The 14872-nt window shown below is 47.7% G+C and overlaps 1 protein-coding gene across 1 annotated transcript in view; it reads left to right on the top strand.

Annotated features, from left to right (window-relative positions):
- Positions 1-1651: 1651 nt before the first annotated feature.
- The window catches only part of LOC130586171 (voltage-dependent N-type calcium channel subunit alpha-1B-like), a gene marked incomplete at both ends in the record, with an annotated part of 86483 nt that continues 73262 nt past the window's right edge, over positions 1652-14872 (top strand). Inside the window, 5 exons of the mRNA XM_057386891.1 lie at positions 1652-1764; positions 6158-6289; positions 7136-7208; positions 8237-8354; positions 12429-12496. Coding sequence (XP_057242874.1) covers positions 1652-1764; positions 6158-6289; positions 7136-7208; positions 8237-8354; positions 12429-12496 — 504 coding nt within the window. The remainder of the gene's footprint in view (positions 1765-6157; positions 6290-7135; positions 7209-8236; positions 8355-12428; positions 12497-14872) is intronic.

Genomic DNA, 14872 nt, shown 5'->3' with positions numbered 1-14872 from the left:
GCGCAAAGGATGGAACAACAAATCACAGCGACATCAGCCCTGGGAGCAACAGCCCAGCTGGGTCTGGTGTGGAACAGGCTCCCAGGAGAGCCTGCAGAGACACCAGGAAAATTAATTACCACTGGATGGGTTGAGGAGAGGTTTTTGCTGATTCACGAGGGATTCACAAGGCTTCGAGAAAAGTTTTGGTTTCTTTTTCTTCAGCTGAGAGACACTGGATGAGCAGCTGTTGGGAATCTCCCTGTCCCACTGTATTTCCTGGAGATCTGGGTATCCACCCTGCAAAACAGCTGCTCATCAAAACAACAAATCAAAGCCACATCGGCCCTGGGAGTGGCAGTCCAGTGGGATCTGATGTGGAACAGGCACCCAGGGGAGCCTGCAGAGATACCAGGAGCATTAATGACCAGTGGAACACGTGGAGGGGCTGAGGAAACATTTTTGCTGATTCCTGATGCTGCAAGAAAAGTTTTGGTTCCTTTACCTTTAGATGGGAGTAACTGGATGAGCAGCTGTTGGGAATCTCCCTTTCCACTGTATTTCCTGCAAGATCAGGGTGTTCAAGCAGGAATTTTCAAAGACACACAAATTTCTGTCCAGGAAAGGCATTTTCAGCCCTGCTCCCCCCATGAATCCTCTCCCCAGCACAAACCAGCCGGGCTCTGGTGAGAACCAGTTCCAAACTGGTGTTTGTGGTGTGCTCTGCCCAGCTGGGAGCTGGGACCTCAGAAATGAGGGGTTCATATGGATAATACCAACAAATATGTGCCAAATTGGCAGGGAAATGCCTGTTTGATCCCATTAACTCCCCAAAAACCTGGGTGGGTGTAATTGCCATGCTCACCCCATTCCTGTTAGTCCTTTTCCCAAGAAAGGATTTTGGAGAGGATTCTTCCATTCGTTGATGTGAATTCTCTGCCATCCTTAAGCCAAAACAAAACTTTCAAGCCCCACCTCGATTTGGAAGAGTTTTTACCCCAAGGCTGAGGTCCAGGCAGGTATTGGATGCGTGACCCAGCTGCTTTGCAGGATTTCACCAGAATTATTGCTTTAATTGCTCTTCTCAAGGCCCTCAGCTGCCAGAAGTTTCTGGTAGATCTGACCCAGAGCTGCTGCTCTGCTCCAGGTGAAGATTTCTGCTGAAGGGAAGGGGAGGATGGGGCAGTGCCCCCCTGCAGGGTGTGTGGGGTGGGAAGATGAATTTTTGGCATTTGCAGTTGAGTCAGTGTTAAGAAATGCCATTAAAATTTATACTAGCCTTCAAAAAAAGGTATTTTTAAGGCAGTTTGATGTTGGAGAAGAAAACAACAATCTCCTTTGTGTGTAAAAGTCACAGGGGCACTTGCTGTTGAACCAATGTTAAAAAATATGATTAAAAATTACGATGTCCTTCAAAAAATATATTTTTAAGGTAGTTTGATACTGGAGGAGAGAGCAACCAGCTCCTTTGTGTGTAGAAATCATGGGGTGTTCTCCACCCGGGTATGGCCAGACTGGGATGGAGGAAGCTGGGATGAGGTTTCCCACTGCTCCTGGGTCATTTATGATTCTCCTGAGGTTTTTGTAAGAAAAAGAGCCCAAGCTCTGATTCCTGGGCTTTCCTGGGAAGCAGCCCCGGGAGCTCAGCAGGAGTTGTGCCCTCTCCTCGCAGGTCATTGTGGGCAGCATTTTCGAGGTCATTTGGGCTGCGGTGAAGCCGGGAACGTCCTTTGGCATCAGCGTCCTGAGAGCCCTGCGGCTGCTGAGGATTTTCAAAGTGACCAAGTAAGTGTGGCTCCCTCTGAGCACCCCAGGAGATCTGTGTCACCAGCCCCAGGGCTGGGAGGAGTGCTCTCCATGTTTATCAACAATAAATGAATGATTAGATGGCTCAAAAAGGTAAAAATAATAAAAAACCCAGTGTTCTGGAGTCCTGGAGCAGCTGGCACAAAATCTCTATGTGTCTGCACCTCCAGAGGCTCCACTGGGGGACAGGAGCAGATGGAAACTGCAGGTGGAGAATTCCCCTTTCCTTTACTGGGCAGGTGGAAATTTAGGGAATTCCTGAGCTTGAACTCTGATTCCTGCATTCCTGTACTTGCATCCATAAGGAATTTTAACAGTCCTTTCCATTCTTTCATTTCTTTCTTTGCTTTCTTTCCTTCTTTCTTTTCTTTCCTTTCTTTCCTTTCATTCCTTCCCTTTCTTTTTCCTTTCCCTTTCTTTTCTCTCTCCCTTTCTTTTCTCTCTCCCTTTCTTTTCTCTCTCCCTTTCTTTCTTTCTTTCTTTTCCTTCCTTTCTTTCCCCAGGGTCCCATACAGTTTTCTCCACCTTTGTCCTGCAGCCTCCTGAGGAACCAATGTCCTCCTTTACTTTCTCTTTAAGCCCACTTAAAACAAAAATCACATTATTTACTCATATTTTTTGGCAACCCCCCCCAAGTTTCTTCTTTACTAAGCCCTATCAACTTCCCACTGATCTGGTGACAATTCCTTAAATATTTAGGCTCTGGAAAAGCAGCTTCCCTGGCGATTGCTGGGTGCTAATCCCAGGGCTGAGCCGCTGTGTTGACACAAATCGGAAATGTTGCCGCTGCCTGGGCTGGGAATGTCAGAGATTTTCAATCTGGAGCCTGTGAGGTGGAATTTTCACCAAGGCTGCCACAGCTTTCCTGTTGTATTCAGCAAACAGCTCCTGTGCCATTCCCAAACACACCCAGAGCTGTTCCTGCAGCGTTTCTGAACCCTGCTGTGGAAATGACAAATTTGGCTGCTCCTGCTGTTGTTTCCCACCTGATTTTTTTTACGCTGTTCCCCCCTCAGTTCCCTCTTCTTGCTGTCACTGAATTCTTCTGAGCTGGAAGCAACACGAGTGGGAGCAGCCCTTCCCTCCAAAAATACCCCAAACCACTTTAAAGAGATAAAGAAATTTGGAGCAAAACATTTGCAGTAACCAGGAGCAAGTTTTGTAGCTCCATGGGGCTGATTTGCACCTGCTAATTGTTTCATGCTAATTGTTTCTTGCTAATTATGATTATTCAGATCCCAGCTCTGTGTGTAGTTTGTTGTGTTGTTTGTTGGCCTGGGGGATTAAATTCAAACATTAAATTCTGTAAATGTCCAGCAAAAAAAAGGTGGGTACCTGCACCAGAAATGTCACAGAAATTTGATTTACCTTTGCAGTAATTCCGTGTATGGAAAACTCCTGGGTTTGCAGCAAATGCAGAGCAATTATCAGCTCTCCAGAGCTGATTTTCTCTTACTATTTCTTATTATTTTCTCCAGAGCTGCTGGGATTTGCTGGTGCTGATTGTGTGTTGTACTTTTGAATGTTTTTGCAAGTTAAAATGTTATTTTTTGGTGAGTTTTGACCTTTCACTGCATCAGCACAATAAAGGGATGGATCAGGGAACAATTTAGGTTGGAAAAAACCTTCAGGACCATCGAGCCCAACCAGCCCTGCCAAGGCCACCATTTCCCCCCTGTCCCCAAGTGCCAYATCTGCAGCTTTTTTAATCCTTGCAGGGCTGGGGACTCCACTGTTCCCTGCACAGCCTGGCCAGGGTTTCACAACCCTTCAATGAAGAAATTCCTCCTGATGCTGCCCCAAACCTCCCTGGCATTTTGAGCCATTTTTCCCTTGTTCCTTGGGAGAAGGGGTTTAATTCACCCACCCAAGCCGAGGGCTCTGCTCCTTCCCAGGACAGCAAGGGATGATCCTGAGCCACTGCTGCTGAACACTCCTGCCCTGATTAAGAGGATTTTTCACCAGACACGACAGAATGGAGCTCATTGCGTGACCAGAGCCAGGTCCCTGCAGCTCCCACGGGGATCCTGCATTATCCCAGTGCCTGAACACACAGCTCAGTGCTTGCCTGACTCATGAGAGGCTCCACAGAGCTGGCAGCAGGCACAGATTGCTGCCCACCCCCTCTCATGCCACTAAAAACATCCCGACCCTCGGTAGTTTTCTTCATTTTCCGTCTTTTTCACGGCGATTTTTGTCTGAATCTCCCTGCCCTGGTTTGTTCTGCCTCTGTGTTTAGCAGGAAACAGCTGCAGTGCTCCTGCTTTGAATAATCAGCAGGATTGGGATGGATTGGGATTGGGATTTTGGTTCCCATGTCCCAAGTGAGTGTGGCAGCAGAGTGAAATGGTTAAAAAGTGACAGCAGGACGAGGGGACACAGCTTGAGGGGCTAAAATCAGTGAGGAGGGCAAGGACCAAACAGCTTTCCATGGTTTTTCCGTGTGATGACAGAGCTGAACAGGGGCTGGTTCTGCAGAAATCAACTTTGGTTATATCCCAGTGCTCTGTGCCAAGGGGGATTGGAGCTGAGCTGCTCCAAGGCCAGGCAGAACCTCCCCAATTCCAGATATTTTGGATTAACTTCAAGGTGTGAGCCTCTGGTGTGGGACAGGGTTGGCCTGGAGCCTTTTGTCAAACAGCAATTCCTTCCCCTCCTCCAAGGAGAGCAGCTCAGCCCCTTCAACATCAGCACTGACCCTGAGCAGACTTGGTTGAATTTACTCAAAATTGAAGATATTCTCCCAAAAGACAAAATTGTCCCCCAAAACCTCTGTCCCTGTGTTATGGAGGTGATTTTTCTTGGAATGGGATGCAGAATCCTGCTTTTCCTGTAGGGAAACCTGGGGGGGGGGTTTGGTTCTCCCAGCTCCATCTGGGGGAGGGAAGAAGGGTAAAACAGAGATAAAAGGAAAGGGTGGTGTTTGTCCTCACCTGACTGAGCTTCTCATGGACTCCATGGAATCCTTCTGCTGGGAAGGGGCTCAGGGTGTGGGTCTGTCCCTAAACTGCAGCTGGAGGAGGCTCAGGGAACAACAAATTGTGTGCTGCTGCAGGGAATGGCTCTGGGTGACAGTTCCCGGTGCCAGAGGTGGGAACAAGAGAAGCTGTTGGAGGAAAAGAGTGACAAATTCCCTCCATGGCCTCAGAATCACAACTTCAGCAGGGAAAGGGCTCTAAATCCCTGCTTTGCTCCTGCCTGATCCAGCCCTGTGTGCCACTCCTTTGTGCCCAAAAGGAGCTTGTCAGAGGTCTTCCTGCATTTTTGGATTCATTGGTTTTCCTCACACAAACACTTCCAGCAGGACAGGGAAGAGCTGTTCCCAGCACCCTCCTGGAATGTGCCAGGAGCTGTCCCGAGGGATGGGGAGATCAAACCAAACCATCCAAAAATCAGCTCCTGGTCAGGTGTGACTGGGATGGGCCATTCCCTCCTGCCAGGCTGGGTTTAACATCCTGGATTTGTTTCCATGTTCTGAGGCCATTCCTTGGTCCTGGATGTGTGTGAGGCTCCTACAGGAGTGTTGAAAATGTGGGGATTTAAATCTGGGTGATATTTGCACTGGAGGGTTTGGAAGAAGACCCTGCAAAGATGTCCAGGTTGTAGTGAGGGGTTTATTCCTGATTTTATTCCCGATTTTATTCCTGATTTTATTCCTGATTTTATCGCTGATCTGTGTCCAACGGAGGCTGGGGCTCGCTGTCCCCTTTTCCCAGCCTCACCTTCATTGATAAATCCCTGCTTCTGACACCCCTCCTGACTGCTGTGCCGGATGAGGAGATGCCAAAAGGTGGAAAAATCCCAGGAAGAGGGTTCCCGAGGAGCTAATCCCAACATTCCCTGCCTGTTCCATGTGGGTGCACCCACACCAAGTGACCGTCTGTGCCCTCCCACAAATTTTGAGTAGAAGGGAGTTTAAAGGCTCTGATATTCCTTGTCTTTATTTTCCTTTTTTTTTTTTAATAATAAAAAATACCAGAATCACAAAATCAGTGAGGTTGGAAAAAACCTTCAAGATCTCTAAGTCCAAGCATTCCCACAGCCCAGCCAAGGCCACCATTGACCATGTCCCCAAGTGCACATCTTTGAAATGGGGCCTCGATTAAAACAGGGGGACATTGCTTTGTTTGTTAAGTTTCTTATAAAAGAATCCTAAATAAATACACTAATTCCTAAAAATCTATAAAACTTATACCCATGCCCTGGGCAGCTTTTCTCAATACCTGACCTCCCTTTCCATGACCAACATCCACCCCAAACCCGCCCTGGTGCCGCTCGAGGCCGTTTCCTTTTTCCTGTCCCACAGAGATAAATTCCCGTGAATTTCTCCCTTTCCCCATTGATGTTCTCCCTTGGCTGCTCTGCTCTCCAGGTACTGGAATTCCCTGAGGAATCTGGTGGTCTCCTTGCTCAACTCCATGAAATCCATCATCAGTTTGCTCTTCCTGCTGTTCCTGTTCATCGTGGTCTTTGCCCTGCTGGGGATGCAGCTCTTCGGAGGACAGTAAGGAATCTTCTGGAAGGGTTCTTTTAGGGCTGGGTCCTAAAACCACTCTGAGGTGGTTTAGAGGGAAATAATTCATGTTCTGCTGTTTTCCCTGGAGCTGAATTCTTTCCTGAGGAAGAAGGACACAATTCTGAGCTCCTCCATCACCCCATGGTCCCCAGCACACCCAGAGCTGAAACAGGGCTGGGGCAGGCAGCACTTTTCTTTCTGCTCCTTTTCCTGATAACCAGAGTACCACTGGATTATCCACTTGCAATATTTTCTATTTTCCTGCTGGAAAACACAACTTTTTTTTGATCTGATTCTCCTCCTTAGAAACATCAGTTGTGGTGGATTTTGCAGCAAGAGCCATCACAGTGTTATCAATGTTATCATTTCAACTCCAGCAGCAGCTCTGAACTGAAATAATGAAAAGGTTTTGTTTGGTCTTTTTCTTTCTTTTTTTTCCCCCAGTCGATCCCAGTTTTATCTTTAAAATATTAAAAAGAAATTATCTGCTAAGAGGGTAATTTCAATTTGGACTTTCACACACTTGAGGATGAAAACATCTTGGAATGGCTCGTTCTGCAAAATCATTGGAGACTTTTGATTGTTCCTTTTAATTGGGGGTGAAAATGAATTTCAGAGCCTTGGAATTTTCTCTGGGAATGAAATTGAGTTTGTGCTGATGGTTCTCTTCAACATTTTCTGAGATGTTCCCCACTGAGCTTGCCTGGGGTGTTATTGCCAGGTGGAAAATGCTGCTGCCTGAGTTGGTTTATGGGATGTTAAAAGGTGTTTTGGGTTTGCCTGGGAGCTGTTTGTCCCTCCTCACTCTGGTTTTTAATTTTCTCTTCTCTCCAGGTTCAATTTCCAGGATGAAACTCCAACCACGAATTTCGATACCTTCCCTGCTGCCATCCTCACTGTCTTCCAGGTAAAGCCACACTTTGTCCTGGGGGAGTGTTAGAAGTGAAATTCCTGCATATTTCTTGCTGCTTAGGGAGGGCAAAAAAGTCCCCCAAAACCTGTGGGATTTAGGAAAGGAGAAGTCCTTCCTTCTCATATTCTTTATTTTACTTCATGCATCACAAAAAATCAAAAATCAAATTGAAAATCCAAGCTTTGATATTAAGGAAAGATTTCTTGCTAGGGGAAATGAAAACCTGATAAACCAGATATTTCTGTGCTGAATTAAAATCAGTGCATGCCCTTTGTCTTCTCCAGTCCCTGCCCATGGAGTTGCACCTCTGGCAGATGCGGTGTTTGGATTTAAAAACCTGATCTAGCGGTTGTTTTTTGATTTGAAAACCTGATTTTGAGGCTGTTTTCTACCTGTCTTTTTTTCACCCCGTCCCATGGCCAGCCCTGCCCAGACCCCCCAACAGCCCCACCCTGTCCATCCCTGGCAGCGCTGTCCAAACGCTCCTGGAGCTCTGGCAGCCTCGGGGCCGGGAYCATTCCCTGGGGAGCCTGGGCAGTGCCAGCACCCTCTGGGGACACAAGAACCTTTCCCTGCTCTCCAGCCTGAGCCTGCCCTGGCCCAGCTCCAGCCGTTCCCTGGCTCCTGTCCCTGTCCCAGAGCAGAGATCGGAGCTGCCCCTCGGGAGGAGCTGCAGCCCYGGGGAGCTCTGAGCTCAGTCTCTGCTGCAGMTGAACAATCCCAGTGCCCTCAGMTGCTCCTCRTGGGCCCCTCCAGACCCTTCCCYRTCCCTGTGCCCTCCTTTGGACATTCTCCAACACCTTTAGGTCCTTCTKTAATTGAAGCACCCACATCTGCTCTAGCACAGAGCGGGACAATCCCGTCCCTCCCCCTCCAGTGATGCTGTCCCTGGTGTTCCTCAGTGTCCATCCCTTCCCCAGGGAYATTCCTGGATGGGATCACCCAGCCTGGCTCCCCATAATCTCTCTTCCCTTGGAGTGACCCTCTCTCTGTCTCTCTCCCTCCCCTCTCTGGCTGTGCAGATCCTGACAGGGGAGGACTGGAACGCTGTGATGTACCACGGGATCGAGTCGCAGGGTGGGGTTCGCTCAGGGATGTTCTCCTCCATCTACTTCATTGTCCTCACCCTCTTTGGGAACTGTATCCTTCCATGGCTGTCCTCAGGGGCACCGTGTGCGCTGCATCCCTCCCAGGCTGCCAGAAATTCCTGGTTTGCCCCAAATTCCCACAGCCTTATGCTTTAAAATCCAAATTATGGCCATGCTTTGCTCCTGCCAGCACTTGGGGTAAGACGTGAAGGTAAGTTGTCTAAGCCAGTATTGCTTATCCTGCAGTGAAATAAGAAGTTCTAATTTAATTTAATGAAATTTCACTTTAATTGTTATGTTATACCTTGAAAATATTCTCTCATGAGCTCTTTTATGTTGTGGGAAAAATAACTGGAGTTAGGTCAGAGCAGGACCTCTGGAATTTGAGTTTTCCCAAATGATTTGTGCTTGGTCAGGGAAAGGAAGGGTTGGGGTGGGTTTGGTGGAGATGAGAAGATGATGATGGAGATGAGGAGATGATGATGGAAATGAGGAGATGATGATGGAGATGAGGAGATGATGATGGAAATGAGGAGATGATGATGGAGATGAGGAGATGATGATGGAAATGAGAAGATGATGATAGAGATGAGGAGATGATGATGGAAATGAGGAGATGATGGTGGAGATGAGATGATGGTGGAGATGAGGAGATGATGGTGGAATCAGGGGATGATAGTGGACATGAGGAGATGATAGTGGACATGAGGGGATGATAGTGGAGATGAGGGGAGTCTTCTTTGGGCTGGGAGCTGTAGGAACAGGGAGGGGTGCAGTATTGGGGTTAAAGACGGGATCCTGCTGGAAAGGGCAGCCCAGCTGGAGTGGAGGTGACAAAATGTAGGACACCAGCACCCACGGGTGGCACAGCAGCGCTCCAGCCCTTGGGCTGTGCTGGAATTCTGTGCCTCAGATGAGGAGCAGAGCCAGGGGAGAGCAGGAGCTGTCACACAATGTCACTGACATCCCCGGGGTTGATGTCATTCCTAGAGCCACTGCAGTGATGCTCAGACATCTCACAGCAGCCAGCCCCTTCCCAAAACACTGGGCTTTGGGAAACTGGGTCAGTGGAGAGCAGGGAGGGGGGAAATGATGCCTTAGGATTTTCAGTTTCTGTATTTTCATGTATCTGTGTTCTTGGACTTCTCCAGTGCACAGCACTGAGCTCCTGCTCTCCCATCTTTAGACAAAACAATTCCTCTCTGGGCCTGAAATCCAAGGACACTTCACTGCCTCAGAGCCCCAAAATATGGAACAACAGAGAATTGGGGGAGCAGGTTTGGGATGCGTGACATCATCACCTGAAGGTCTCATTGGAGAATTGGGGCCTGATGTGTGAATGAGACAGAACTGATAAAAGGTGAAGATCTCATGACTCGGGGTCCATTTTGGGGGTAGCCTCAGGAAGGGGCTTTGTCTGCCCTCAGTGTACCAGGGGGTCTGTTAGGCCTGGATTAAGGTTGTCTGTTCTCATTCTCTTAAGTTTGTCTGGCCTCTTAAGTTTTCCTGAAGAACAAAGGTGAATTGATGCTGGATTTTTTTTTGCTCCTTGCTGTACTCAGTGCTTGCTTGGAATCCATTTGCATTTTCAAGGGATTACTGCAAGGAAAGTTTGTTTTTCTAAGTCAGAACTGCCTCATGTTACATTTCCAGACCCAGGGAGTCTGTGTGGAACCAGAAACGNATGAGGGGAGTCTTCTTTGGGCTGGGAGCTGTAGGAACAGGGAGGGGTGCAGTATTGGGGTTAAAGACGGGATCCTGCTGGAAAGGGCAGCCCAGCTGGAGTGGAGGTGACAAAATGTAGGACACCAGCACCCACGGGTGGCACAGCAGCGCTCCAGCCCTTGGGCTGTGCTGGAATTCTGTGCCTCAGATGAGGAGCAGAGCCAGGGGAGAGCAGGAGCTGTCACACAATGTCACTGACATCCCCGGGGTTGATGTCATTCCTAGAGCCACTGCAGTGATGCTCAGACATCTCACAGCAGCCAGCCCCTTCCCAAAACACTGGGCTTTGGGAAACTGGGTCAGTGGAGAGCAGGGAGGGGGGAAATGATGCCTTAGGATTTTCAGTTTCTGTATTTTCATGTATCTGTGTTCTTGGACTTCTCCAGTGCACAGCACTGAGCTCCTGCTCTCCCATCTTTAGACAAAACAATTCCTCTCTGGGCCTGAAATCCAAGGACACTTCACTGCCTCAGAGCCCCAAAATATGGAACAACAGAGAATTGGGGGAGCAGGTTTGGGATGCGTGACATCATCACCTGAAGGTCTCATTGGAGAATTGGGGCCTGATGTGTGAATGAGACAGAACTGATAAAAGGTGAAGATCTCATGACTCGGGGTCCATTTTGGGGGTAGCCTCAGGAAGGGGCTTTGTCTGCCCTCAGTGTACCAGGGGGTCTGTTAGGCCTGGATTAAGGTTGTCTGTTCTCATTCTCTTAAGTTTGTCTGGCCTCTTAAGTTTTCCTGAAGAACAAAGGTGAATTGATGCTGGATTTTTTTTTGCTCCTTGCTGTACTCAGTGCTTGCTTGGAATCCATTTGCATTTTCAAGGGATTACTGCAAGGAAAGTTTGTTTTTCTAAGTCAGWACTGCCTCATGTTACATTTCCAGACCCAGGGAGTCTGTGTGGAACCAGAAACGGTTTAATGGAAGTTTTATGATTAAAGGAACAACAGGATTTGGCCCATTTTCTAGGAAATGACACCATGCTTGCGTTCGTCGTTATCCAGTTAATTGATAAATTGAGGCATCTGTTGAGGCAAAAAAAAAGGGAAAAAAAATCCRTGAAAAACTGCAGAGGAGCCTGCAAAGAAAAGCAGGAACTGCCTGGAGGCTGCTGCCCCTCCCTGGCTCCAGGCACTGCCTCATCCATGGCTCTGCCCAGGTYCCACAGCCTGAGCCAGAGCCTGGAGTTTGGGACACATTTGGGAATCCCTCAGCTCTGCAGAAAGGACAGAGGGATGTTTTTTGGGGGGCAGAAACACTCAAATCTGCCAGACTGTGTCTGCTTGGAAACGGATCGAGCCGGCCTGATCTGATAAAAATAAATTAATTCTGTTTCCAGGGGTTGCTCATGTTCCAGCACGGTGTGTGGGGGAGGCAGGGGCAGGGAGATAAAATCCTTGCTGAGACTTTTATTCCCAGAGGAGGAGGCTTGGAAGTGTTGGGAGCACCCCAGAGGGTGAACCCCAAACACCCAGCAGGGCCCAGGGGTGCCCACAAACTCCAAMCAGCCCTCATTCCAAAGGAAATGGGGGAATTGGTGCCTTTTYTTCCAAAATTTCCAAAATTCCCAAGCCAGAAAACCTTCTGGAATGTCCTGGATTTTTTTTTTTTTCTGCAGTTTCTGGGGGGAAAATCTGGCTCTTTGTGGGAGAGGATGATAATTCCAGCATAATTTTTTCCTGTTCTTTATCCACTGGGATCGAGGTGTGCCCATCCTCTCCTCGCTGCCCCTCTGGAAAGGGGGAAGGAGCAGGGGTGGGATCTCATTCCAAACCTCACTCTGTCTCAGAGGAATCATTTTTTAATGGAAAAWCCCTCCATCCTGTGGGACACGAGATGGGGAAATGTTGGCTCCTGGCGGAGAATCCCCAGGGCTCTGCGGGGTTGGGTGGTCAATGGCTCACGGCTTTTTCATCCTTTCTCGCTTTTGTCCATTTGCACATCAGGATTTGCTGAATCCTCCAATTGCAGCTGCAGCCAATGCAGTCAAAAACTCCAACTTGGCTCCCCCAATTCTCTGTTGTTTCCATCTTTTGGGGCCTGGCACAGGGAGGTGTCCTTGAGTTTGGGGCTGCAGAGGAATTGTTTTGTGTAAAAATGGGAGAGCAGGAGCTCAGCACTGTCTGTGGAGTCTGGAGTTAAACACTGAAGAATTCCAGGGGTACAGAGACATGGAAATAGAGAAACTGAAATCCTGAGGTGTCACTGGAGAGGGGACAAACCTTTGTCCAACCCTTGCTGGGCTGCAGAGGCAGCTCCAGGGAAGGATGGGGGAGTTGGGAATGGTGGAGGGGTCAGTCCATAAAAAAACAATCCCTTCAGGGTGGGAGAGGGGTGGCAGGAGGGGAATGTTGCTGTCTCTGCTGTATGAAGAGTTTTTCCTCAGCTGTTCCCACAGACACCCTCCTGAACGTCTTCCTGGCCATTGCTGTGGACAACCTGGCCAACGCCCAGGAGCTGACCAAGGTGGGTGGGACATCCCTGTCACCCCCAGTGCAGGTGACACCCTGAGGTGTCACCTCCTACACCTCTGGTTCCTTACTCATTTTATTTAAAAAAAAAAACAAAAACCCCTTTATTTTTATACCAGTCTGATTCCTTTGTGGCAGTTTGCCTTGCCCAGAGGTTTCTTCCCCTTCAGTTTTTTTTTTTTAATTTCAGGCTTGTTGCGGTGAATATTTTGTGTTCGGTTTATCCCAGAGCGAGCCCAGGTTGCTCATCTCCCACCTGCTGTTTCCAAGGGCACAGGAGAAGCAATGAACAGGTTTTTTTTGGCTGATGGGAAGCTCAGACAGGAGCAAACTCAGGTGTCATGGTGCCACTTTTCTGTCTCACACTTTCCTTACCTCGCCGAGGTTGGGGATTGATTAAAGAATTAGAATTTCCTAACCAGCTCCAGGCAGAACAATTTGCAGAGGACATTGTGAGCACTTGGGGAAGATGTTGGAATATTCCTGCCTCTCCCCAGGTGGATGAGGAATCARAGACCAGGCAGGAAGCCAGGTCCTGGTGAGGGATGGAAATGGCACCGGTGGAACTTCACTGGATGCAGAGAGCTGGATGTGTACACAGATTTATACTGGAGTATCCCCTCTGGAGAATATTTATATTTATTTATTATATATTTATATTATGTTGTATATATTCTATCGATTTATATTTATATTTTTTATTTTATCTTTATTTATATTTTATTTATATTTATGTTGATATTGGAGCATTCCCTATGGGCAACAACTCCCAGCTGGGGGTTTGAGCAGGGAGGATTGCGATCGCTGCATGTGGTATTTGGGTTTTGAGTTTTAAATTCTTGGTGTGCTCAGATGGATTTATTAGGAACATTAGGGTTGTTTTTTGTTTTTTTGGCACATTTTTAGCTTTTCTCACCCATTCCTGCGCTGCTGCATCGGTGCCAGTCCCAGTTACCTGCTGGGGGCAGACACAGCAGTGTGCCCATTGTCGTGGTTGTGTTTTACAATTTTAATTTCTTCACTCCTGCCAGTGGCAGAGCTCACTGGCCGTGTGCTCAGGCAGCAGCAGGCAGGGCTGGCTTCTGTTTTTAGGGAAAWGTGCAGCAGTTCATGGTCCTGGATCCCTGGCAGTGCCCAAGGCCAGGCTGGACGGGACTTGGGGCACCCTGGGATGGTGAAAGGTGTCCCTGCCATGGCAGGGGTGGCACTGGATGAGTTTTCAGTTCCTCCCAACCCAAACCATTCCATGGAACTGTTCCAAAAAATGTTAAAAAAATGCAGATTTGGTGCTCAGGGTTTGTGCTGAGGTTTGGTGATGRACCTGGCCCTGCTGGAGTCGATCCTTTCCAACCTTTATGGTTCTTTACATCCCCACCACAACCCCAGAGTGGAGATTTCTCCRTTTCCCACCCTCCTCCAGCTGCTGGAGACCAAAACAGCCAAACATTCCCAGTGAAAATCCTCATCCCAGTTGAAGCTGAGCTGGWTTTTGCCATCTCCCCTTCCCTGCAGGACTGGCTGCAGCTCCCAGCTTTTCTGGAGCTCTTTCCTTTCAGACCCTCCAAACATCCTGGTGTGAAATAAATCCTCCAATTCCATCTTCTGCATCCCTCCTCCCTTAAAACCGCTCAGGGCTGGATTTAACAGCTCTCTGTCATTTTGGGKKTTTTTTTTYCYTTTTTTTTAATGGGATTTTTTTYCCCTTTCAGCAGCTCATCTGTTTCTCTGCTTCTTAAAACTCCCAGAAATCTCCAGCCCAAAGATCCTTCCCAGATTTAGGGGCATTCCTGGCATGTGCAGAGTGGGGGGATCAGCCCTGCACAATTCCTGGCTGATGAAGCTCATCCTGTTCCTTTCTTAATCCTTTAAGTGCTTTCTGCTGAATATTTCAGCAGCTGACAGGGAGCGTTGGAAACCCGACTTTATAGATGTTGATAAAGTCGAATTAAATATTTATGGGTTCAGCAGCATCGCCAAAGCGTCTACAGAAATGTTGTTTTTTTTTTTTTTTTTTAAAAATGTGTTTTTGTGAGGTTTTTTTGTTTGGTTTGGGTTTCTTTTTGTTTGGTTTGAGTTTTTGTTTTATTTTGTGGGGTTTTTGTGGGGGAGTTTTGGTTTTCATTGTGTTTTTGGTTTTGGTTTGGTTTTGCCTTTTTTTGTTTCCTTTTTTTGTTTGATTTTTTTGTGTTTTTTTTTGTTTTGGTTTGGTTTTTTGGTGTGTTTGCTTTGTGGGATTTCTTTGGTTTGGTTTAGTTTTCCCTTTTTTGTTTTTTGGTTTTTTTCCTTGCTTTGTTTTTCTGGTGTGTTTCTGGGTTTTTTGTTGTTTGTTTTGATTTAGTTTTGCCTTTTTTGTGTTTTTGTGGGATTTTTT

This window comes from Malurus melanocephalus, unplaced genomic scaffold, assembly GCF_030028575.1.
Source record: "Malurus melanocephalus ecotype Western Australia unplaced genomic scaffold, MMel_1.1 scaffold_1091, whole genome shotgun sequence".
Taxonomy (NCBI): Eukaryota; Metazoa; Chordata; class Aves; order Passeriformes; family Maluridae; genus Malurus; species Malurus melanocephalus.
Note: the sequence above shows the minus strand (reverse complement) of the source record. Positions and strands in the feature narration are given on the sequence as shown.